This window comes from Pelophylax lessonae, assembly GCF_965119305.1.
Source record: "Pelophylax lessonae genome assembly, chromosome: 3".
Classification (NCBI taxonomy): Eukaryota; Metazoa; Chordata; class Amphibia; order Anura; family Ranidae; genus Pelophylax; species Pelophylax lessonae.
The window spans coordinates 285,869,600-285,896,579 of NC_138770.1; the positions used below are offsets into that span (position 1 = coordinate 285,869,600).

Consider the following 26,980-nt stretch of genomic DNA (forward strand, 5'->3'; position numbering starts at 1 on the left):
AACTATTAACAGTAGAACTGTAAAATACTGCCACATGTATGAAGAAACATATATATATATATATGTAGGTAGAAAACATACAGAAATGATACGATCTCCTTTTCTGAGCTCTCCACTTAAATCTGCAGGGCCCCCTGCAAGAATGAATGAAATAAAGATTCCTTCACCATCTTCACCGCCAACTATGTTGAAGCCTAATCCAGTGGCCCCTCGATGCAATATAATTTTCCTTGGTTCACTATTTAAAGAAAAAAAAAAATTAAGAATTCATTACCACTTAAAAAAAAGAAAAGGGAAAAAAAAAAACCAAAAAAAAAAACAAAACAAAAAAGCAAGCTTGTGGGATGTCTATGCATGGGTATACTAAAGATTGAAACATTTTAATGTCAGTAGCCTATGCCTTTAAAGAAAAGAATATCTAGGATTGTGAGACTGAAACAAACATTAAAACTTTAAAAAACTAGCATAAGATTACTGTAACATCCTCGTCTTTAAGTTCGAGGGACACAAAAAATCTAGGAATTCATAAACATGGTATACTGCTGCCGGCTGGAGGTTGGGATGCTGGCAAATAAAAATGTTGAAGCCAGTTCCTTAAAGCGGAGTTCCGCCCCCCTTAAAATTAAAAGTCAGCAGCTACAAATACTTAAAATAGTAGAACTTACCTGTCCAGGGAGCCCGTGATGTCGGCACCTGAAGCCGATTAACGTATCGGCTCTCGGGTGCCGCCGCCGCCATCCAGGGTAAGGGAACCTGGCAGTAAAGCCTTTCGGCTACTGTACATGCGCAATTGGCCCAGCGGCGGAGGAAAAAGGAGGGGGCCGAACTGCCGAGGGACAGCGCCGCAGCTCTGTCTCCCAGGAAGTGGGGAAGGGTACCGGTCAAAAACAGGAGGAGGAAGCATATCAGCAGAGTTCCACTTTTGAGTGGAACTCCACTTTAATAACCTTGCCTCTAAAGCCAGGTACAAACTGTTTTTTTATTTTTATTAATTCAACCCCCGCAGGTAGAATGGAAAAAAAAAAAAAAAACAACCTGACTCTTCTATGGCCAGCATTAATCTCCCCTGCAGACAAGATCTAAGTGGCAAATCCTGATCTTTTCAACAACTGAGAAGAGGGAAGAGGTTTGTTTTTCTCACCTTTGAATTACCACAGCACTGACAGCAGTATAGAATAAATTCATTTAATTGTATAGTGTGGATCAGACACATCTCATCCCATCCGGTCTTTACGCTATAGGTCGTATGTCCACTTCGAATTGTATAAGATATGCTCATACTTGTAGGGAAGTATGGGCTGATGATGTAGCCCGTTGCATCAGAACTGTCCTCTATGTTGAAGACATTTGTATCAGATAGCAAAAAACAAATAGGCTTCAAGAGAGGCAAGGCCATGCAAACTCACAAACCCAAACCGATTGTGTTGAGGAGCGTGCGGGGTGACCAAGTTATTGTAGGTGGGCAGTCAAACAGGACCAGCAGGAGCAGCAGAATGTGGTTTTGTTAAGGATTAATGGTGGAAGAAAGAGCACAGAGTGCAGTCGTGCAACATTTCACCCAGTGGAGGATATAAGCGCTGGATTCCCTTGGGCTTTACCACTGTTGTGGTAAAACCAGTGATGGCAGAAAAATTTCTTGTTCAATATTTTAATTTAAGTTTTGTTAGGTTACATTTTTGAGTAGAGTAGAGAACAAAAACTGATGTAGCACCCTTTTAGGTAGGTGCTAGGCAGAGAAAGTATAGTTGCTCTGTCTGCTTATCAGGTGAGCCTGATTAATAGTTAGGCCTGTTGCATGTGTCCAGGGTGTGATTCATCTGGGCTGAGGGAGTGTTCCCACTGTAACCAATAGGGAAGCCTGTTGGACAGTGGAGGAAACCCAGCCATTGACACACAGGCTTTTGTAACTATCTCAGTGGGTCGGCACAAGCAGTAGTGCATCCTGGGATACGTTATAAAAGTCAAGTGCACATGTGACAGGGGGTCTTTGGGCAAGAAGCCAGGTCCCAGGAGGAGAGTGACAGCTGTCTCTCCTCCTGTTTGCTGTGGATGGTGGTCACAGGCAGTCGGCCTAGTGGACCAGAAAGTGTGCAGTTAAAGCTGACGGTGGAGGTGAAGGCAGAGCAACTCTGGAAAAACAGTGTCCGTGAGTACAGGGGAGCTTGCCAAAGGTTTTGCACAGGAAGGGGACCACTCCAGTGGCTATAGTCAGCTACAGGCAGTGAGAGTAAAGGGGGTGCCAAGTTAACCCTGAAGAGAGTCTTCAAGCGCGAACAGTAATTTTATCTTTACTTCAGTGGCAAGGTGAAGCAGCAGCCTTGTCGCATTCTACAGTCAGTTGTCCTCAGAATTGTGCATAATTACTAGTTGGAGTATCCCACTCATCCCTTCTTCCATCCCAGTTCTAAATAAAACAAAAACCAAATCCTCTGGACTGATCATTAACTGAGCCAAGAACTTTTAATGCCATTTATCTACTGTCAGTTGCTAAGGGTAACCCAGGGGACCCAAGAAATGTAATTCTCAGCAGCTCTCTAGGGGGCAGTGCTACACTAAAAGGAGGAGTAGAGGAGTATTGTGCATTACACAATAATAGATAAATGTGTAGGACAAGATAAGCATATACAGATAGATAACATACACAAATTAGTCTGTGTAACAAAACACATGCTTAACATTGATGCAACAGATTGGGAAGGGAGGGTTGGATTTTGGGACAAGAGTGGAAGAAGAAAGGGAAAGTGTGGGGGTCCTTGGGATCCAGAAGGTTGAATTGTGTGTGTTAAGCGTAGTGGTAGTCGTTAACAAAATGCGGGGTCAGAGCTCTGGAAGAAAAGGATCAAAGCCAGTTGGGAGATAATTGTCCATCCAGGGCTATTATATCTTTGTATATTTGGGGATTCTATCCTAAAGTGAAGCCTTGATTTTTGCACTAATCATAGCTTGGGTAACGCAGCTTTTTACTTCTTTGAGCCAGAGTTTTTTTTTGGGGGGGGGGGGGGGGGGTTCTTCTAGGCTTTGGTGGAAGAATTTTTTAAAAATGTGTGCAACTGTATTATAGTGAGATGGCTCCCTATACTTTTGTCCCACTGACCTTAAGAAGTGAGTCTGCAAAGAATAGGTCACACCAAAGGCTGTGTGTACCATGCCCTCTGGATCTGGAGAAAGCTCTGTGGTTACAAAGTACATAAAGGTCTGGAAAACACCACAATGTAGAGCACAGTGTTCAAGGCCACATTCCAGGCTAGCAATCTTCCAGTACAGGGGGTCCAAGTACAGCCTCCAAATCTGTTGCTGAGGATATGCCAATTCAGTGAGCTGTTTGTTAGGGATTAGCTCAAAGTGGTTGTAATGCATTCTATGAATTAGGATAAAAAGCCTTCTACAGTGGTGATCGAAAGTTTGGGCACCCCAGGTAAAAATTTGTATTAATGTGCAAAAAGAAGCCAAGGAAAAATGGAAAATTTTTCAAAAGGCATCAAATTACAGATTAGAAATTCTTATAGGTCAACAAAAGTTAGATTTTATTTCCATCATTAACACTTTTAAAATTACAGAAAACAAAAAAATGGCGTCTGCAAAAGTTTGGACACCCTGCAGAATTTATAGCATGCACTGCCCCCTTTGCAAGGCTGAGACCTGCCAGTGTCATGGATTGTTCTCAATCATGGTCTGGGAAGACCAGGTGATGTCAATCTCAAAGGTTTCAAATGCACAGACTCATCTGACCTTGCCCCAACAATCAGCACCATGGGATCTTCTAAGCAGTTGTCTAGAAAACTGAAACTGAAAATAGTTGACGCTCACAAAGCTGGAGAAGGCTATAAGAAGATAGCAAAGCGTTTTCAGATTCAATATCCTCTGTTCGGAATGTAATTAAGAAATGGCAGTCATCAGGAACAGTGGAAGTTAAAGCAAGATCTGGAAGACCAAGAAAAATATCAGACAGAACAGCTCGCAGGATTGTGAGAAAAACAATTTCAAAACCCACGTTTGACTGCACGATCCCTCCAGAAAGATCTGGCAGACACTGGAGTTGCGGTACACTATTCCACTATAAAGAGATACTTGTACAAATATGGTCTTCATGGAAGAATCATCAGAAGAAAACCTCTTCTACATTCTCACCACAAAAATCAGCGTTTGAACTTTGCAAATGAACATATAGACAAGCCTGATGCATTTTGGGAACAAGTTCTGTGGACCGATGAGGTTAAAATTTAACTTTTTGGCCGGAATGAGTAAAGATACGTTTGGAGAAGAAGGGGCACAGAATTTAACGAAAAGAACCTCTGTCCAACTGTTAAGCATGGGGGTAGATCAATCATGCTTTGGGGTTGTATTGCAGCCAGTGGCACAGGGAACATCTCACGAGTAGAAGGAAAAATGGATTCAATAAAATTTCAGCAAAGTTTGAATGGTAACTTGATGCCATCTGTGAAAAAGCTGAAGTTAAAGAGAGGATGGCTCCTACAAATGGATAATGATCCTAAACACACCTCAAAATCCACGGGGGATTACATCAAGAGGCGTAAACTGAAGGTTTTGCCATGGCCTTCACAATCTCCTGACCTCAACATAATTGAAAATCTATGGATAGACCTTAAAAGAGCAGTGCGTGACAGACATCCCAGAAATCTAAAAGAACTGGAAGACTTTTGTAAGGAAGAATGGGCAAAGATACCTCAAACAAGAATTGAAAGACTCTTGGCTTGCTACAAAAAGCGTTTACAACCTGTGATACTTGCCAAAGGGGGCAGTACAAGATATTAAGGAGATCATTGCTGTTCAGATACCTTCCGTGCTTTACGCTTCATGCCCACAGGTGCGATCACTACTTACCTCATTGAACCCCACCACTATAGACGAGGTTGCTAAACTACTTGCTAATGTCCACTTTACCACCTGCCCTCTTGATCCTGTTCCCTCGCAAATGCTACGTTCACCCTCTGGTCCTACTCTACGCTCTCTAACCCACATCTTCTATCTCTGGCATCTTCCCCAACTCTCTAAAACATGCACTAGTCAGCCCCATACTTAAAAAGCCCTCACTGGACCCAACCAATCTTAACAACCTACGTCCTATTTCCTTGCTCCCCTTTTTATCCAAACTCCTTGAACGTCTGGTCTACAACCTACTGTGCGACCACCTTGCCGAGAATAGCCTCCTTAAACCCCTTCAGTCTGGATTTCGGCCTCAGCACTCCACTGAAACTGCTCTCCTAAAACTGACAAACGATCTACTAACGGCCAAAACCAATGGACACTATTCTGTACTCCTCCTCCTGGACCTGTCTGCTGCCTTTGATACGGTTGATACGGTTGACCATCCCCTCCTTCTCAAAAAACTCCATGCCTTTGGTCTCCGTGACTGTACTCTTCACTGGTTATCTTCCTACTTATCCAAACGCACCTTTAGCGTTACCTACAATTCCACTTCCTCCTTTCCTCTTCCCTTCTCTGTTGGGGTCCCCCAAGGCTCTGTTCTTGGACCCCTCCTATTTTCAATCTACCCCCTCCTCTCTGGGTCAGCTGATAGCCTCCCACGGCTTCCAATACCATCTCTACGCTGACGATACACAAATCTATTTATCCACCCCTCAGCTCTCTCCCTCAGTCTCTGCACGTATCACTAATTTACTATCTGAGATATCGGTCTGGATGTCACACCACTTCCTCAAACTCAATCCCTCCAAAACCGAGCTAATAATTTTTCCTCCACCATGTGCCCCTTCCCCTGATCTCTCTGTCAATATTGATGGAATTACTATCAGTCCATCCCCGAATGCTAAGGTCCTAGGTGTTGTCCTGGTCTCTGAACTCCCCTTCAATGCCCACATCCAATCGCTGTCCAAATCTTGCCGCCTCAACCTCCGCAACACTCCCTGGTCATCTTGTGCCTCGACTACTGCAATTCCCTTCTCATTGGCTTACCTCTACACAGTCTATCCCCCCTTCAATCCATCATGAATACTGCCGCCAGACTCCTCCATCTTACCAATCGCTCAGTGTCCACCGCTCCTCTCTGTCAAGCCCTCCACTGGCTTCCGCTCACCCAACGAATCAAATTCAAAATACAAACATCTTAAAAAGCCATCCACAGCTTAGCCCCCAACTACATCACTAGCCTAGTCTCAAAATACCAACCTAATCGCTCTCTTCGTTCCTCTCAAAACCTCCTGCTCTCGAGCTCCCTTGTCACCTCCTCCCATGCTTGCCTCCAGGACTTTAGCAGAGCATCTCCAAACCTGTGGAACTCCTTACCCTTATCTGTCCGATTATCTCCTACTCTATTAGCTTTTAGGTGATCTCTAAAAACCCTCCTCTTCAGAGAAGCCTATCCTACCCACACCTAACAACTCTACCTCCATTTTATCCATCTGCCCATCCCCCCTAGGTTACTGCCTTTTGTTTCACTTGACCCTCCCATCTAGATTGTAAGCTCCAACGAGCAGGGCCCTCTGATTCCTCCTGTATTGGATTGTACTGTAACTGTATTGTCTTCCCCCACACTGTAAAGCGCTGCGCAAACTGCTGGCGCTATATAAATCCTGTATAATAATAATAATTAACTCTGCAGGGTGCCCAAACTTTTGCAGACACCATTTTTTTGTTTTCTGTTATTTTGAAAGTGTAAATGATGGAAATAAAATTTAACTTTTGTTGACATATTATAAGAATGTCTAATCTGTAATTTGATGCATTTTGGAGATTTTTCCATCTTTCCTTGGCTTCTTTATGCACATTAATACAAATTTTTACCTGGGGTGCCCAAACTTTTGATCACCACTGTATGTGCAGCAGACCCCCTAATACTTACCTGTGCCCCCACTCCATGCAGCAATGTCCACAAATGCCTCGGCCATTCAGGACTCTCCCTCCTGATTGGCTGAGACACAGCAGCGGTGTAATTGGCTCCTGCTTCTGTCAAACACAGTTAACCAATGAGAAGAGCGAGGAGGTGGGGCCAACCTGTGGCTCCGCGTCTGAATGGATACATGTAGATGTGGCTTGGCTCGGGTGCCCCCATAGCAAGCTGCTTGCTGTGGGGGCACTCAACAGGGTAGGGAGGGGGCAGAAGATCTAGCCAGGGACTGAGAAGAGAAGGATTTTGGCTGCCCTGTGCAAAACCACTACACAGGGCAGGTAATTATAACACGTTGTTTTTTATTAAAGAAAAAAAAACGAGACTTTACAATCACTTTAAGCAGCGATGTGGGAGTCTTGAATGAATTCATGCAAGGCAAAATATCTACAATGCACAGGAGTATTTTTGATTGGTGTAAATAGAGAAAATAAAACAAATTAAAGTAGCAACATATTAGTTAGACTTAAAGCAGGTAAAATAAAAAAGGTGTCCCAAGTACTTTTAGCACCAGCTCACATTTAGCCTCTGCAAGCGCCAATAACGGCTCAAATCAACAAAGCAAAAAACTGGGGTATTTTTTTACATAATTTTATCTTATATATTTGCATTTTTCTATATCCATTACCATCTAATTTTAACAATTTGATTTATTCATTTATGAATTTTTCATAATTTTATTTAACTAATAATTTATTCAACCCATTTTTTATTTTTTATATATTTCTTACATTTTTTCTAATAACATTTATTTATTCATTATACATCTTCTAGTTTTTTGAATTTCCTCGTCCATATATATATATTTTTTCCTATGTATATAAATTTTCATTTTATAATTTCTCATAATATGGTTGCGACATTTTTATACTAATAATGTTGCCACAAGATCAAATGCAATGTTTAGATAAGCCAGGTTTGTCAATGCATATACTTATGTGTTCATGCATGGAGGTAAAATTTATATTGTGTCCCCATCATGTTCCTTCCTGTTGGGTGTAGATGAGGCCGCATACACCGAACAGGAATAGGAAGTCAATGCCACTAATAGGGTGAGGGGGTATAGAATAGACCTTCCTCTTGGTAGCCGGAAATACGTCTGTGATAACGCCCAATAGGTGGGTGAAACGCATTGACGCAATTTCCGGCTTACGGCTGTACCTTACGTCACTTCCGGTCGTAGTGGAACGCAAACAGGGACCAGCGCTACCCAAGCGGCCACTTGCAACAAGGAAGTCCTCTCTCATTTTTTAATATTGCGGCTTTACATCGGACAAATTGTGAGTGTATATATTTTGCTTTTAATTAATAAACGGCTTGCTTAAGGATACTACACTATGGAAGTTTTTTTTTACATATGGCCACTAAATACCTGTCCACCTGGGGGAGATCGATCATATAGGAGCGAATATGGTCCAAGGAAGACTCCTATCCTACAAAAGGCATCCCACTCCACACCGGACTATAGCGTTGTTGACCCGCATGCAGTATTGCTACAGGGTCCTGGCAGTCTGGTAAGTGGAAGTATTCAAGGGGAGTGGAACTGCACAAGATTGCACTTTATTTTTCACGGATTGGCACCGATTCGCATAATAAAGAGCACAGAGCACTTTCACTGGCTACTTGCTTAAATTGGATTTTTGGGACTTATGAGAATAAGAAAAGACTTATATATTCATCACTGGTTCATTTATATATCCAAATCTGTAGCATGGTGAATTAGCACTGTTTTGCACCTTAGTTTGATTCATTATATGGATTTATTGAATTTTGATTTTTGAAGCATCAGCACTATTTTGCACTTTATCGAGACTATTTATTTTTCCATTTATTTATTTATTTAGGGTTGATGGTGTAATATCAGACTACCCAATATTTTTTCTAACAATTTTCAAATATTTTCACATATTTTGCACTTTTTTCCAAGTATACCTATTTTTGCACTGTGTACTATCTCACCAATGGGGCATCTCTAAACCAGACTAGAATCATATAAGAATTTCATTGCTTCCTCTGCAGGAGGTGGCAAACCTTAGTGAGGGCTGTGTCCTATGGACTGGCAAGAACACTATTAACCATCTTTCTCAGTAGCCGCACACTTTGACAGTGATTTTTAACAAACTGCAGGGGAGCAGAATAGAAGTTTGTATAGTATTTTGTAGGTGAAGGAAAGGCTCAACAGATATAAAGGGACCAACATGACTTTAGAGCAGCCCTTCCCAGCTGGGGTGCCATGGCATACTGGTTAACAATTGCATTCAGATAAGCCGGAGCCACCCCTGCACTGCTCAACTGTAGATCAGTGCAGAAGGAGCTTCATCAGGGCTGGCAGAAAGGGCAGCTCCGCCAGTGGGCTGTGTCCTGCACCATCCCAAAAGCAGCTAAATGTCACTGGCAGTCGCGGAGGAGGGGTCTGCAAAAAAGGGAAGTCTAGGCAGATGGGCATGCTGAACACGCTGTACGAGTCTAGCGGAGAGGTGGAGTTTATGGCTGTCTGCTGAGATCTACCAGAGGAGCGAAAGATGTTGAGAGGAGAGGTTGGGAAATTAACTGTCAGCACCAATGCAGATGGCACCAAGCAAGGCTGACAAGACTGCACTGCACAGAGGTGACAGGCAGAGACTGTGCCCTAGGACAGCTTGTTCGGTATCCTTTTACATGCAGGCTGCCATTGCATTATTATAAAATAGAGGTCTCTAGGTCTGACAGGTTAGATGTTGGTGCCCAGGTGTTGCTGGCAGCACGTTGGTGCCCAGGTGTTGCTGGCAGCACGTTGGTGCCCAGGTGTTGCTGGCAGCATGTTGGTGCCCAGGTGTTGCTGGCAGCACGTTGGGGCCCAGGTGTTGCTGGCAGCACGTTGGGGCCCAGGTGTTGCTGGCAGCACGTTGGGGCCCAGGTGTTGCTGGCAGCACGTTGGGGCCCAGGCTTCCATGACATGGTGAAAGTCACAGAGAAGCTTTATGGAATTTGACACGCAGTGAAAAGGTGATATGTTGCCTCCTCAATGCCTGTTTTAACCCATTAAATGCAGTTTCTCAGTGCCGCAACTGAGTGCAATGCACATGGTTGCAGGTTGGTTGGCCCTATTCACCTGGAGGTACTCTTCCTGCCGTGGCCACAGCATGTATTATGGCCCTGGCTGCTGCCTCTGCAGCTAAATGGGGAGCAAAGGAGGATAGTAGATGAAGCGCATGGTTTTATTTCTCCTAACATCACATGTGAACGTGGTTTTGGTTCACATCTGTGTGGCTGCATGCTGTGTATAGGGCAACCCATTCATTTAAACGGGCTGCCCTACCCACAGAAAGGCAGGGAAAGTCGCTGACCATATTTTTTTTAAATTGTGCCGCACCGCAAATGCACTGTCTTCGCCTGGGGGTATTATTAAGGATTAATGACACTGCTGTGTGTCTGCTAAAGTGAAGCACATGTTTGTCTGTGTCTGGAACATGTGCAATTTTGTGCAAGCTCTCCGACACGCAGTAATGTGAACCAAGTCATAGACTGGGGTGCCTCAAGACAAAAAAAATGTTTTTCAAGGGTGCCCGGACTGGAAAAAGGTTGGGAAACATGGCTTTAGAAGATGAGAAACTACATAAAAATGCACATGAATCCATTAAATGGTGGACAATGTTTTAGGAAATGCTGCATGGACAATCACATGCAAAGATACAACACGATTTAAAGGAAAGATCTATATTTTTAGCATTAATAATGGGATGATGCTTACATAAATCTAAACATCTTAATATGATAAGGTCAATTTAAATATTAGTTTAACCTTTTCCCTTTAAAATATATAAAGAATTTTGATTCTATTTTTAGTACAATTAGTAAAAAAAGTGTTTTAGTTATATGAAATATTTTGTTTGTTCTACACACCTAAAAATGGGATTTTTGACTTACCATAAAATCCATTTCTCAGTTCATTGACTGACAGAGCTCCTGATATTCTTAACCATTGAGTTTTACTGCCCCCTACAGGAGTAGTACACAAGGCAGAAAAAAAAAAAGTCTTCCTACGCCCACGGGGTATACTCCCTCTCTCTGCTATAGGTACTCAATTTTGTTACAAGCAGTGTCAGGAGAATTGCAACTCCACAGAGGGAAGGGTGCTGTCTCCGTCAATGAACATCAGAGAAACAAGATTTTTGTAAGATCTTACCGTAAAATCTGTTTCTCTGAAGTCCATTGACAGACGCAGCCTCCATCTTCATTAGAATTTGGGTTATGGTGCCCCCTGCAGGAGTAGTTCTAGGCAGGAAAACTTTAAATCTCCACGCCCACGGGGCTGTCCCCACAGGCATAACCCATACAAACCCTCTGCTCCAGCAAACCAGTTTAGATGTAAGCAGTGAAGAGAGAAAAAAACATCACCATATCAGAGGGGCGGGTGTTGCGTCTGTCAGTGGACTTCAGAGAAACAGCTTTTACGTTAAGATCTTACAAAAATCTTGTTTTCTCTATCGTCCATTGACAGACGCAGCCTCCATCTTCATTAGCCATTGGGACGTCCCAAAGCAGTGTGGGTATGAGGGGTGGGAAGAACGTAACCAGATAGTAATGTAAACTCCCAAGCCAACTGGGTAACATGAAGCTCAACCAAAACAACAGGAGCTCACCCAGGCGAAAAAAAAAACCCCTTAGAGAAACAAAACATTCTCTTATGAAACAGCAGCCTGCAAAACCTTGTGGCCAAAAGAGGCACCCGAAAATGCCAACAAATCCACCTTGTAGAATTTTGTAAAAGTGTGCACAGACGACCAAGTCGCCGCCTTACAAACTTGTACAACAGAGGCATGATGGCGAAAAGCCCAAGAGGCACTAAGCACTCTAGTAGAATGTGCCTTCACTAGGAAAGGAGGAACCTGACCCTTGAGCGAATAAGCCTGAACAACCGTCTGCCTGATCAATCTTGATATCATCGCAGCAGACGCAGCCAAACCTATGCTAGGTCCGTCTGTAAGGACAAAGAATGCGTTTTTCTAAGAGACTCAGTAACCATCAGATGAACCTTTACTGCCTGAACAACATCCAAAGAGTGCAAGGCAAATTCCTTGTGATGCTAAGGCTTAGGACATAAGGAAGGCAACACAATGTCTTCATTGAAATTAAAATCCGACACCACCTTAGGGAGAAAGGATGGATTAGGTCGGAGAACCTCTTGGTCTCTCTGTGGACCACCAAATAAGGTGAACGACAGAACAGCACCACAAACTCAGATACTCTGCGAGCAGAAGTAATAGCCACCAGGAAGGCAACCTTCTGCGACAAAAAGCAGAGAAACCTCCCCAATATTCTTGAAAAGGAGGCTTTTGAAGAACAGACAAAACAAGATTGAGATCACATGGAGGCAACAGGGATCTCCTCGGAGGAGCCAGACGACGCACCCCCTGAATAAAAGTGCGCATTAAGCTATCAATATCCAACGGACGTTGAAAGTAAATAGCCAAGGCTGACCACTTGCCCCTTGATAGTGCCCAAAGCCGATCGCTGCTCAACTCCTTTTCGTAAAAAAGGCCAAAACCCTAGCCATAGAAAACAAGTGAGGATGCAGCTGCACACCATGAAATGTACGATGATAGATCTTCCTTGACGTTGATTTCCTAGCCTTCAAAAGGGTAGGAATCACCAAGTCAGAAAGGCCTTTATCCCTCAATACCTTCCTTTCAACAGCCAAGCCATTAAAGCCATCGACCGTAAAGCAGGATGGAAGATGGGTCCTTGAGACAGCAGAGCTTCCCGCAGAGGAAGTTTCCATGGAGGATCTATGACCATTTTTACCAGGTCTGCATGCCAAGACCTCCGGGGCCAGTCTGGTGCCACCAGAACGACCAGATTGCCTTCCACTGCCACCCATCGGAGAAACCTCGGCAGGAGTATGAGCGGAGGGAAGGCATAAATTAGCCGATACTGGCTTCAAGGAGCCACCAGGGCATCTGTGGCGTCAGCCAGAGGATCACGAGACCTGGCCACAAAAGCTGGACTTTCCTGTTGAGGCGAGATGCAAACAGATCTACGTCCGGAGTCCCCCAAAGGACACACAGGAGATGAAACACCTCCGGATTAAGGGACCATTACCCTTGATCTAGCACTTGACGACTCAGGTAATCCGCTTGCCAATTTTCCACACCTGGAATGTGGCCTGCGGAAAGAGCCGGAACATTGTGTTCCGCCCAAACAAGAATCTCGGCCACCTCCTTGACTGTCAGGACAACTCTTGGTGCCCCCAAGCTGATTAATGTAAGCTACAGCCGTGGCATTGTCCGACTGTATCCAAACCGGGGACCCATGTAGCCGACTTGTGCAGTGGAACAAGCAAAGCTTGATCGCTCTGAGCTCCAGAATACTGATTGGCAAGGAACACTCTGTCGCCCAAGTCCCTTGGGCACAGAGCTTCCCCAGCACTCCACCCCAGCCTGACAGGCTGGAGTCCGTGGTGACCACCATTCAGAACAGCGGCAGGAGGGACTTGACACAAAGCCGGTGCCCTGACACAAAGCCGGTGACTGGATCCACCAGGATAGAGCAGACTTCATGAGATGGCTCAACAGAATTTTCTGGTCCAATGACCGAGGATCCCTGTTCCATTTTGCCAGAATCTTTCTGCAGAGGCCTCGAGTGAGCCTGAGTAAACGGGACCGCTTTAAAAGGTTGATACCATCAGGCCCAAGAACCTCATGGAAGCCCGCAAGGAGGACTGATCGGTTTCCATCAGCAACCTGATCGCTCTTTGCAACTTCTGTTGCTTTTCCAAGGGGAGAAAGACCCTCACCAGTGCAGGGTCAAGAGTCAGCCACAGATAAGCGACTCGTACGGATGGCAACAGAGAAGATTTCCTGTAATTGATCGTCTACCCAAATTCCTGAAGGGTCTGAACTGTAATTGAGATGTTGTCCAACAGATCAGACAACAGGTCGTCGTCCAGATATCCCAAAATTGAAATTCCTCTCTGACATAAGGCCATCACCGGGGCCAGGACCTTAGCAAAAACTCTAGGAGCGGAGGCGAGACCGAAGGGTAACACGCCACAAACTGAAAGTGCTCCTCTGCCACAGCAAAGCGGAGGAATCGCTGATGCCCTCGAATATGGGGACGTGCAGATAAGCATCTTTGATATCGATGGAGGCCAGAAAATCCCCCTGATTCAAGGACGCCACCACCGAGACAGTCCTGCAGGGGAACAGGCACAATCGCTCCTTGAGCCAGGAGATCCTGCACAGCCTCCCGGAGATCTTTCAAACGCTCTGGAGACCGGTGAAGATTTGATTGAAAAAACCTGTCCCCTGGCCGGGGCCGAAATTCAATCTTGTACCCGGAACAAATCAGTTTGCGAACCCATTTGTTTTGAACGGAGGAAGTCCAGGGTTCCTGAAAGAAGCACAGACGTCCCCCGACCCCAAAAACGGGTGAGGGCGCCCCTTCATGCTGAAGAGGACTTGTCCGCAGAACCGGCTGACTGGCCTTGGGCTTGCCCCAGTGCTCCTTATTCCCTACAGAAGCTCTGAACGGCTTACCTTTTTCTTGCGCCCTGGAGGCACGAAAAAAAAAATACCTATGAGCAGTAAAGAAAGGTCCCCACTTAGCACGGGATGTTTTACCTTTGGAGTATTGAGGAAGAAGAGTACTCTTTCCACCAGTCAGACCCTTGATCAACTCATCCAGTGAGTCGCCAAACGCTCTCCCAGAAAAGGGAGGTCAGGGCTTTCTTGGAAGCCTTGTCAGCCGACCCCAAACCATGCGCTGGAGGGCAATCTCCACAGCCAAAACTCTGGCCACCAGGGGAGCCGCATCCAGGGACGCATCACACAGGAACACCAGGACCTGAGCCATCTGGTCCAAGAGTTCCATCAGCTCCGGGGAAACTATGTCCGGGTCCAAGTTCCCTTTCAGAACCTTAATCCATCCTGTAACCATCTGTGACACCAAAACAGACACAAAAATTTTTTTAGAATAGAACCCGCCAACACGTGAAGACGACGGGAAAGGGATTCCACCCGCCTGTGCACCGGATCCGTAAAAAACGGGGAATCCTCCACCGACACAATAGTAGATTTGTTCAACCTGGAGACCGGGTGGTCCCCCTTAGGCGGCACCATCCAACGGTTGGAAACCGGGTTTAAAGCTCTTAGTGCTTGATGCGCCGCCACTGATCATTAATAATATCATGAAAAGTCTCGGGACAAGGGAAAACCTTGCCCGACTTTTGGGTCTTGCGGGAGCCAAAAGGACACCCGCATCCCTGCCGGCGTGGACTCATCTGCCAATTTAAAATTTTCCCTTAGTGAAGCAATCAGGGCTTCCACCAGAGCGTGTTCCCGCGCTACAGCTGAAGACAGGTCCTTTTTACCAGCGGATTGCGAGGACAGTGACCCCTCAAGTAGGGGGGCGTCCGTGGCGACCACATCAGCCTCTGAATCAAAGGACCCCACTGAAGATAGAGAAGGCAGCGGCCGTTTTCGGCTAATAACCTTTTACATTACAAAATCAACTTTTGTTGCCAGGCTTTCCAGAGCTGCTAAAATTACGGCCAGCGACTGCGATCCGGACAATCCGTGTGTCGCACTGAGCGGGTCTAAGGGTGAATTTATAGCCTGGGACTCCATAATCAATGTATTAGAAAAAAAGGAGTACTGTCACTTTAAGAAACGCAGATCACGCCCCCCCCCCCCCCGCAGCGGTCTAGGGAGTCCCCCTTAAATATACACTGACAGCAGAGTGTGCAGGGATATGCCCACAAAGACGCCAGTATTGTACCAACTCCGGAGAAAAGACCTCCTGAATCGGACTGTGCAGCAGGAAGAAGAATCACAGGAAGTGACCTCGGCCAGGATGTGAAAGGTCACGCTGCCTGTGTAGCTCAATAAAAAATGGATGCCAATTCATTTAAATAGGAAGCACAGGGAAAATGGCTGCTCCATACAAGTCAATAGGAAAAAAAATATATACATTCCCCACACTTAAGATGGCGGCGCCTAAGGCGTTCCATGCGGCCAGGGATCCCGAAAATGAGGGCCTCAAGAATCTACAACCAGACCCAGCAAGAAACAAGGTACCATCGCCGCCCCCCTCGGGATGCCAGGCGCCCCAGTTACATAGCTCCATGTGGGGATGGGAGAGGGAAACGGGATACAGGGCCGGGTACCTGACAGGCCAGGGGATCTTTTAGTTAGTCCAGGTCCTATTATCCCCAGGAGAGGGCCCACATCCCTCCAAGACCACCAAGGGACAAGGGGGGTCACATTTGCTCACCATACCATGGACTGGGTGGGTTCTGCTCTGGGCAGACCGCCTCCCATCCGAAGTGGGGGGGCTGCCAGCCGAGGGGTACGCTGAGACTCAGGGCGTCCCATCCCGGAAAAACAACCTCTCGCAGGCTTGTCCCCATCCGGAAAGGGGCACTGTCATGGCGAGGCCCAGTGCGGAACTAAAACCTGCTCACGCTCGTAGGCCAGGCTGGGGAGACCTTAAGGATCTAGATTATCCAGTGCAAAACCCCAGCCGGCATTGCTTGCAGATCACCAGGAGGGTCCCCCTGAAAACTGGCAAGCAAAGTGAGTAAAGGGAAATAAAACAAAATATTCTGAAAATAATAAAAAACTGAGAGCGAAGTCCCAGCAGGAAACCTAGGTCCTACTCCTTCTCTTGGCAGAAACAAACTGGTTTGCTGGAGCACAGGGTGTGTGGGTTATGCCTGTGGGGACAGCCCCATGGGTGTAGAGATTTAATTTTTTCTTGCCTAGAACTAATCCTGCAGGGGGAAGCATAACCCAATGGCTAATGAAGATGGAGGCTGCGTCTGTCAATGGACGATAGAGAAAATGGATTTTAGGGTAAGTCAAAAATCACATTTTCTCTTTTGTTCATTGACGGACACAGCTCCTCATATTCTTAACCACTGGGATGTCCCAAAGCAGTGAAAACCACGAGGGGTGGGAACAGCGAAAAAGAAATTCCCAAGGCTAACTATAGCCAACCAGATAATCAGGAGCTTAACCAAACCAACTGAAGCCGACCTGAAAAAAACAAAACACCCTGAAAGAGGATCAGGTCCTCAAACAGCAGCCTGCAAAACCTTGTGGCCAAAAGAAGCATCCGCAGATGCCAACACATCAACTTTATAGAACATTGTGAAAGTGCGCACCGACGACCATGCACTGCCTTGCAAACCTGCGCCACTGACTCCTGATGACAGAAAGCCCAGGAGGCATTACGCGCCCTAGTAGAGTGTGCCTTGACCGGGTAAGGAGGAATCTGACCCCTGATAGAATAGGCCTGAATCACCATCTGTCTGATCCATCTGGAAATGGTCACAGAGGAAGCAGACAACCCTTTACGAGGTCCGTCTGTGAGCACAAATAGAGTCTGACTTTCTGAAAGACTCCGTAGCTGGCAGGTACACCCCAATTGCCCGGACCACATCCAAGGTATGCAAGGCAATTTCCTTCAGATGTTTAGGCCTGGGACACAGGGAAGGCAACACAATGTCTTCATTCAAATGAAAAACAGACACAACCTTCGGAAGGAACGATGGACAGGGAAGAAGAACCACCTTATCCCTGTGAATCACCAGGTAAGGTGAACGACAGGATAACGCCCCCAGGTCTAACTCCCTGTGCACAGAGGTGATAGCCACTAAGGCGGCCACCTTCTGGGACAGCGTAAGCAGGGGGTCTCCTGAATATTCTCAAAGGGAGGCTTCTGGAGAACCGAAAGCACCAGATTGAGATTCCAAGGCGGCAACGGAGCCTGTACTGGAGGAACCAATGTCGGACACCCTGAAGAAAGGTACACACCAGGGGAGTGTGTGACCAAAAGTTGTTGGAAGAAGATCGCCAAAGCCAACACCTGGCCCTTGATGGTACTCAAGACCAATTTCTGTTCAACCCCAGTTGAAGAAAGGTCAAGATCCGAGCCACTGAGAAGGAGCGAGGATGAAACCCAAGAGACTCACACCACCCGATGTACATCTTCCACGTATGATGGTAGATCTTCCTAGAAGAAGATATCCTAGCTTTCAACAGGGTAGGGCATCACCAACTCAGATAAACCCCTATCCTTCAGCACCTGGCGTTCAACAGCCAAGCCTTCAAAGCCAGTGACTGTAAAGCAGGATGGAAGTCTGACCACTCAGAGTTCCAAGACATTGATCGGTAGTCTGGACTCTTCCAGCGTCCAGATCCCCTGAGCAGAATGCTTGCAGACGACGCCTCCCCAGCCAGACAGGCTGGCATCCGTGGTGACTATTGTCCAACACAAGTGGAGGAAGGATTTGCCAAACCAAAGCGCCAGAGAAAGAAGCCACCATATCAGGGACTCCTTCATTCCCCGACTCAGCCAGGTCTGATTGTCTAGAGACTGCAGAGTCTTGTCCCATTTGATCAGAATCTCCCTTTGCAGGGACCTTGTATGGAACTGTCCAAACTGAACCGCCTCAAAAAGGTAGACCATTTGCTGGACAGCAGAAGACGAATTGCAGGCTGCAATTTCTGGAGTTTGTCCAGAGGAAAGAGCACGCAGATTTAGGCCCAGATAGTCCAGCTTCATGGATGGACCCAGAGCAGACTTCTGAAAATTCCAAATCCAGCTGAACTCCAGCAGAGTTCGCATTGTGATCTTCAGGTTTTCCACCAGAGCAGGAGGAGACACTGCTCGCAGTAGACCGTCCAAGTAGCCCAGTAACTTTTAGTCCAGCAGCTAACGCTTTTGTGAAGACTAGAGAAGCAGAGACGAGACCAAAGGGTAATGACACAAACTGATAATGCTCCTCTCCCACAGCAAAGCAGAAAAAACGCTGGTGACTGGCACATACTGGAATGTGAAGGAAGGCATCCTTGATAGAGGCGGAAATCCCCCTGATGCAGGGATGCCACTACCGTTCTAATGGATTCTATTCCTAACTTCTGTAAACACACAAAGCAGTTTAGCGCCTTGAGGTTCAGGATTGGACACACTTTGTCTTCATTCCTGGGAACATGTTTGAGTAAAACCCCTGATAACATTCTAGGATCTGAACCGGGACAATCACCCCTTGAGATAACAGGTCTTGAACCTCCCCCAAACAGGCCCTGCAAGCGATTCAGGAACAGGTGCTGGAGGGAAAGAACCATGCCGGGGGACAAGAGTGATCTTGTAGCCGGATCGAACGACTTCGTGGACCCAATTGTCTTGCACCAGGGCTCTCATCCTGCCAGACCAGGTTCGTTTGGATCCTCCAGAGGTGGCCCTGAAAGGCTTTGAGCCCTTGTCATTCAACCCTGAGGGACAGAAAAAATTGTTTTGAGCGGAGGATAGAGGCCCACGTCTACAACGAGGTTCCTTGCCCTTAGCAGCCTGCGGGAAAGAAAAGTACTCCTCCCCCCCTGTGAGACCTTCAATGATGTCATCCAGGATAGCTCCAAACAGGCGATTTCCTTGAAAAGAGTGGTCAGTCAAGGCCTTTTTAGAAGTCTGGTTTGCAGACCAGCACTTGAGCCAAAAGACACACTGATGGACCACTGCCAAAACAGAGAGCCGAGCCACTAGGGAAGCCAAATCCAAAGAGGCATCACAGATACACTACAGCCCCTGGACCAGCTGGTCTGGCAGCTCGGGAAAGGCAGAGGGGAGCTGTTCTCTCTCCAGGTCACGGCGTAAGAGCTTAGCCCACTTGGTCAGAGTTTTTGACACTAGGGCAATAGTCAATACCGGCCTCATTGCTGAACCAGCCAGGGTGTACATATTGCAGGCCACAACCTCCACCTTCCTGTCAGCCGGATTCTTTAAAGGTTGGGGACTCGTCATCTGGAGTCATGGTTGCCTTGTTTAATCTGGAAGCCAGAGGGTCCACCACCGGTGAAACAGTCTACTTCTTAAGAAGTGACTCCTCATAGGGGTAACACCTAGTAAAGCGCTTAGGGAGACCGCAGGGACGCTTTGATCGTCCCCACTCTTTAGCGACAATTCTGTCAGTATAGGCATGGAAAGCAAACACCTTTTGCCGCTCTGGATGGCTTGTAAGGGCCAAAGAGAACCTGCGCCTCCGTCGCATCTGTGTCCTCCATCTTCAGGGTCTCACGCACAGATACAATCAGTGCCTCCACCAGCGCCTTTTCATGCGCAGTTGCAGACGAGGAGGAATCAACCTCACTATCAAAAGGATACTCGGTGCAAGGTTGCAGACCCAGCAGGGTGACCTACGTCTGCGGCGGCCGAATCAGATTCCGGATCTGATGAGACAGATGAGGCAGGGGAAGGTGGGGGGGCGCTTTTAGCCAGCCGGTTGCCCGATAGCCACCTACACCCAGAACCCAAAGGACTCCAGGGACCGCCATCAGTGCATTGATGGATGGTCGGGACCCGGAGGGCCCCGCAGCCTCAGAGAGGGGGATCAGGTGGGGAGATGTGCTCCAAAGACTCCATGAGTCATCAGGGGGACCTCACAAAAAGGGTAACACTGCAAAGGGACAACCCCCACCGCGCTAGCAGCACCACCCAGTCGCCAGACAAAAGCACCAAGCGATCCTCAGAGAGGAAGAGGACCCCACCAGACTCACCACCCAGTAGAAAAAGGCACCTGCAGCCACCAGGATAATCTGCACTACACTTGTGGCGATCAGGAAGTGAAAAGATACAGGAGTCAGCACCATGGGATGAGGAGGGGCTCCTACCGCTGAAATCGCTGCCCACAGGCCTCCACTGTCATAGCCGCCACTATTTTCAATGACAAACCACAGCAAAATGGCTGCTGGACTACACAAACATGGCCACTGTGTATAGAAACACACAGACTACAACAAAATGGTGGCACCACAAGGCTTAAAGGGATCCAAGAGGGAACCCAGGCCTCAAAGATCCAGGCAGGACAGGGGGCCCTGGCAGGAACCCCCACCAGGCACAACTAACACTCCCCAGCACAGTGGAACGTCCAGTTGCCGGCAGCGCACCCACTCGGCCCCCATTGCCAGCTAGCGCCCTGCCCCACCACAGGAGGTGGATCGGACCACCCAAACTGCCCCAGCATATGTGGAGAGGGGGTAGGATGGGGGACACTGGAAAGGGGGAGTGCCTGACGGGAAGGAGGGAAATCCGGGGGTCCGACCTTCCAAAGGAGGGGCCCATGTCTACCCCAAAATCCTCCGGGGGAGAGGGGGGGGGGGACAGCTGCTCACCATACCACGATCCAGGCGGGTACCGCTCCAGACAGAACCCCTCCATGGAAATCAGGGGCTGTTGGCAAGGAGGAACGCTGCGACTCGGGGCCAAAATCCCGTCATGTGTGACCTCATGAGGTGTTCAACTTGCAGGCCAGCCCACATCGACCAATCTTGACAGTTGATTGTAGATCTCACAGGAAAAATCCAGGAAAAGAAAAAAAATTTGCTAGAACCAAAGATCCCAGCAGGGAACTAGGTCCTTACTCCTGACTAGACAAAAAACTGAGTGCCTATAGCAGAGAGAGGGAGTATACCTCCCAGGGCTGCCAATGGGCATAGCCAGAATTTTTTCTGCCTAGATTCCTACTCCTGTAGTGGGCAGTATAACCCAATGGTTAAGATATCAGGAGCTGTGTCTGTCAATGAATGAATTTTTGTAAATATTTTAATGTGACAACACTGAAGAAATGACACTGCTACAATGTAAAGTAGCAAGTGTACAGCTTGTAAAACTGTAAATTTGCTGTCCCCTCAAAATAACATATAGTCATTAACGTCTAAACTGCTGGCAACAAAAGTGAGTACACCCCTAAGTGAAAAAGTCCATATTGGGCCCAAAGTGTCAATATTTTGTGTGGCCACCATTATTTTCTAGCACTGCCTTAACCCCTCTTGGGCATGGAGTTCACCAGAGCTTCACAGGTTGCCATTGGAGTTCTCTTCCACTCCTCCATGATTATATCATGGAGCTGGTTGATGTTAGAGACCGTGTGCTCCCCCACCTTTCATTTGAGGATGCCCCACAGATGCTCAATAGGGTTTAGGTCTGGAGATATGCTTGGCCAGTCCATCACCTTCACCCTTTGCTTCTTAAGCAAGGGAGTGGTCATCTTGGAAGTGTGTTTGGGGTCGATATGTTGGAATACTGCCCTGCGGCCCAGCCTCCGAAAGGAGGGGATCATGCCCTGCTTCAGTATGTCACAGTACATGTTAGAACACATGGTTCCCTCAATGAACTGTAGCTCCCCAATGCCGGCAGCACTCATGCAGCTCCAGACCATGCAACTCCCACCACCATGCTTAACTGTAGGCAAGACACACGTGTCTTTGTACTCCTCACCTGGTTGCAGCCACACACACTTGCCACAATCTGACCCAAATAAGTTTATCTTGGTCCCATCAGACCACAGGACATGGTTCCAGTAATCCATGCCCATAGTCTGCTTGTCTTCAGCAAACTGTTTGCAGGCTTTCTTGTGCATCATCTTTAGAAAAGGCTTCCTTCTGGGACAACAGCCATGCAGACTAATTTGATGCAGTGTGTGGTGTATGGTCTGAGCACTGACAGGCTGACCCCCCACCCCTTCAACCTCTGCAGCAATGCTGGCAGCACTCATACGTCTATTTCCCAAAGACAATCTCTGGATAGGACGTTGAGCATGTGCAATCAACTTCTTTGATCGACTATGGCGAGGCCTGTTCTGAGTGGAACCTGTCCTGTTAAACTGCTGTATGGTCTTGGCCACCGTGCTGAGGCTCAGTTTCAGACTCTTGGCAATCTTCTTAAATTAACACACAAATACAGCGCTTAAGACCTCTTAAGTCCAATAGGGCAAATGAAAAGCAATGTTCCAGAAGAGTCCATAAATGTGCAAAAATGCATGCAGAAGTGTTGAGAAGAATCCGCCACCGAAGGAAAGTTCACACTGACCCTTACCCCAAAACATGGACTACTTGTGCAAGAGTAGTCAAAGCTTAGGCATACCTCACTCCAACTCTCCACTGCTATGGAATCAAGGATCTTCAATAAAACGGCATATACCACCATGCATAGACTCTCATGATAGATATATGTAAGGATAAGCAGAAAAGAACCTCATTGTGCAGTGTTACTCATAAGTAAATATTTATTGGTAAGATCCAAAATACTCACAAACAGAAGCATAAAAACCATATGCAAGTCCTTCTATGAAAGCTGATGTTTCCATCCAACAGTATGGCCGACTAATCAGCGTGGCGACATCACGTGACCTAGCTCCTGCCGACATGTTTCGTCATAAGCAGACATCAGGGGAGTGGCGACGTACGTGCCCATCACTAATTATATAGGGTAGAAGCCGGAAATGATAAATCAACTCAGAGAACCGAGAGCAGATCGAAAACTAACACAGCCCCAGAAGTGGCGTTCCGGAAGGCAGGCGTGAAGCCTCGTCCAAACGGAAATTATGTGCACAGAAGGAAAGACTGCACAGATGTAAACACAGGTGACAAACATGTCCCAGGACCATAACCGGAAGTAATATAAATGTGTTCCATATAACAACCACCTCCTTATTTATGCAAATGCATTCCATGAAGAAGGCCAAAAATAGGAGCAAATCATAAAGCAAAAACTATAATAAATATAAAAATACAAACACTGAGTCTCACCCATCAAAACGAAAACCAATATATAGTACGAAGAATCCAATAGCAAAAACTGGCTAGCATGAATAGCATATTGAACGATAATGTGCTGCGCTAAAATATAGTGAATACTGAAATCACCAAAAATATATATACAAGGAATATATAATACAAAAAATTATATATACCACTCAAAGTATGTGTGAGGAAAAAGGTAACAAGAAATTAATCAGTGTTCCTTAAAAATGTGAATATCACCAATGTAAATCAATAATTAAATAAACATAAATCATCAAGTGCAAATTATAATGAAGTGAAAAGATAAGGATATTAATTAAATTCAATCCCAATAAAGTCCATACAAAAATTAGAAGAAAATCCAAGAAGGTGTGCCACAGGGTCCCAAAAAAGTGCATCCACACAATTCCTTGTGAAAATATAGTAGACACCGATGTGCAAATCACCCAGGGAAAACAGATGGCTGCTTACCAGAACGGGTAGGTCTCTCAAATTAATGAGTAGACCACAGAAAGCATAAGTGTAATGCCAAGGATGGCCACAGGATGTCTCCTTTATATTCTCAATGGCGATGTCCACATAGTAGGAAATAAATTAGGACAGGGACATAGTGTAACTCCGTATATAAGGCATTTATTAATGATAAAAGGCAGATAAAAACACTCACATTTGCGATGTGAATTCAAGGCATCTATAAGTTACAGGTACGCTGGAAACGAACGAACATCTCCCTCGCTGTTAGTGTCTAAGGAGCCGGCTTGTTGGGGGCGTGGTCTCGTCACGTCTAGATCACCCGACCGGTTTCGCTATAGGTTAGCGTCATCAGGGGTGGCGGGGGCGGCGACTGTCGGAGGACTCAGAGAAAGGAATTTTACAGGTAAGATTTTACAAAAATTCAGGTTTTCTCTTACGTCCTCCGACAGTCGCCGCCTCTTCATATTCGTCACATATGGGGACGTCCCAAAGCAGTGCAAACATGAGGGGTGGGAAACGCATCCGCGCCGAAAAGGCAACGCAGTCTCCGCATCAAAGAAAGGAACCTTACCAAAGGAAGGAACCCAGCTGGGCAACAGGAAAAAACAGGTGCTCAACAGGAGCAACAACCCAGGAAAAGACAAATAACCAGGGGATAAAAAACTTATCCCAACAGCCAGTGGTCCCCACAAGGGACCCTAAGGAATCGCCGCACTAAGAACCTTGCGGCCAAAGGAAGCATCCGCAGATGCCTGAACATCTACTTTGTAGAATTTTGTGAAAGTGTGCACGGTCGACCAAGTCGCCGCCTTACACACCTGGGCTACAGAAGCCCCATGACGACAGGCCCAAGACGTACTCAGAGATCTAGTAGAGTGCGCCTTCACAGGTAAAGGGGGAACCTTCCCCTGCAAAGCATAGGCCTGTTCAATGGTCTGCCTGATCCATTTGGCGATGGTAGAGGCCGACGCCGCCATGCCCTTCCGAGGACCCTCTGGAAGAACAAACAAGGAATCCGTCTTTCGAAAAGACTCAGTCGATTTAAGGTAAACCCTTATCGCCCGAACAACATCCAGAGAATGTAATCTCACCTCCTTTGGATGTTTAGGCTTCGCGCACAGCGAAGGCAAGACAATATCCTCATTAAGATGGAATTCCGAAACACGTTTCGGAAGAAAAGAAGGATTAGGTCGCAAGACCACCTTATCCAAATGAACAACCAGATACAGAGACTTGCAGGACAAAGCTGCCAGCTCCGACACTCTGCGAGCCAAAGTGATCGCCACCAAAAAAGGCGACCTTTTTGGACAACATAGACAACGAGATCTCCCTGATCTGTTCAAAAGGAGCACGTTGCAACACAGACAGAACGAGATTCGAGTCCCAAGGGGGCAGAGGATCCCTCCTAGGAGGAACCAGATGCCGTACACCCTGAACAAAAGTGCCAACCAAGGAGTTGGAAGCCACGGGACGTTGAAACAGAACGGCCAGCGCAGACACCTGACCCTTTATCGTAGCCAGCGCCAAACGCTGATCGACACCCGTTTGAAGGAAGGACAGCACTCGGGAAACCGAGTACGTGCGGGGAGAAAATCCCCTGGACTCACACCAAGCAAAATAGGCCTTCCAAGTACGGTAATAAACCTTCCCCGAGGAAGACTTCCTCGCGTTGATCAAGGTATGAACGACCTCTGGGGAGAGACCCTTCTCCCTCAGGACCTCGGTCTCAACAGCCAGGCCGTCAAAGCCAGCGACTGTAAAGCAGGATGGCATATCGGTCCTTGAGACAGGAGATCGTCTCGAAGAGGCAGACGCCACCAAAAAAGGCGACCTTTTTGGACAACATAGACACCCCTGATGACGCTAACCTATAGCGAAACCGGTCGGGTGATCTAGACGTGACGAGACCACGCCCCCAACAAGCCGGCTCCTTAGACACTAACAGCGAGGGAGATGTTCGTTCGTTTCCAGCGTACCTGTAACTTATAGATGCCTTGAATTCACATCGCAAATGTGAGTGTTTTTATCTGCCTTTTATCATTAATAAATGCCTTATATACGGAGTTACACTATGTCCCTGTCCTAATTTATTTCCTACTATGTGGACATCGCCATTGAGAATATAAAGGAGACATCCTGTGGCCATCCTTGGCATTACACTTATGCTTTCTGTGGTCTACTCATTAATTTGAGAGACCTACCCGTTCTGGTAAGCAGCCATCTGTTTTCCCTGGGTGATTTGCACATCGGTGTCTACTATATTTTCACAAGGAATTGTGTGGATGCACTTTTTTGGGACCCTGTGGCACACCTTCTTGGATTTTCTTCTAATTTTTGTATGGACTTTATTGGGATTGAATTTAATTAATATCCTTATCTTTTCACTTCATTATAATTTGCACTTGATGATTTATGTTTATTTAATTATTGATTTACATTGGTGATATTCACATTTTTAAGGAACACTGATTAATTTCTTGTTACCTTTTTCCTCACACATACTTTGAGTGGTATATATAATTTTTTGTATTATATATTCCTTGTATATATATTTTTGGTGATTTCAGTATTCACTATATTTTAGCGCAGCACATTATCGTTCAATATTCACTTGGGGTTTTTTCTATGATTCCTTTGTGCAGCAGCTCACCCTACAATACAAATTTTTCACTTAATTAATTATACTAGCGCAGAAATATCCACTTTTACATTAGCATGAATAGCATCCCAGATTTGGATTCCTGAATATGTGACATCTCCATAACACTGAATAGAAGATGCTGATAGCACCAACTAATGGCTGGAAACAAAATCTACCAATAACAAATAATCAAGCGTTAAAAACAATCTGCAAGCAAACTACAAAAACAACAATACAGGATCAAATTGACAAAGAATACATAGAAAAACAGAATCCAAAACATAAATTAAAATCAAATTACCAAAAATATATTCTTATAGTCTAGGTCATCTTAATGTAGAGCAACAGGTCTTTTTTTCAGATCCTCAGAGAGTTCTTTGCCATGAGGTGCCATGTTAAACTTCTAGTGACCAGTAAGGCCCCTTTCACACTTTGAGTCCG

The 26,980-nt window shown here is 46.3% G+C and overlaps 1 protein-coding gene across 23 annotated transcripts in view; it reads right to left on the reverse strand.

Annotated features, from left to right (window-relative positions):
• DLG1 (discs large MAGUK scaffold protein 1) overlaps positions 1-26,980 on the reverse strand; it is an 818,929-nt gene that overhangs the window by 245,552 nt on the left and 546,397 nt on the right. For all 23 annotated transcript variants that reach the window (XM_082251441.1, XM_082251439.1, XM_082251438.1 and 20 more), the window contains one exon: positions 82-238. In XM_082251441.1, the coding sequence (XP_082107567.1) occupies positions 82-238 (157 nt within the window). The remainder of the gene's footprint in view (positions 1-81; positions 239-26,980) is intronic.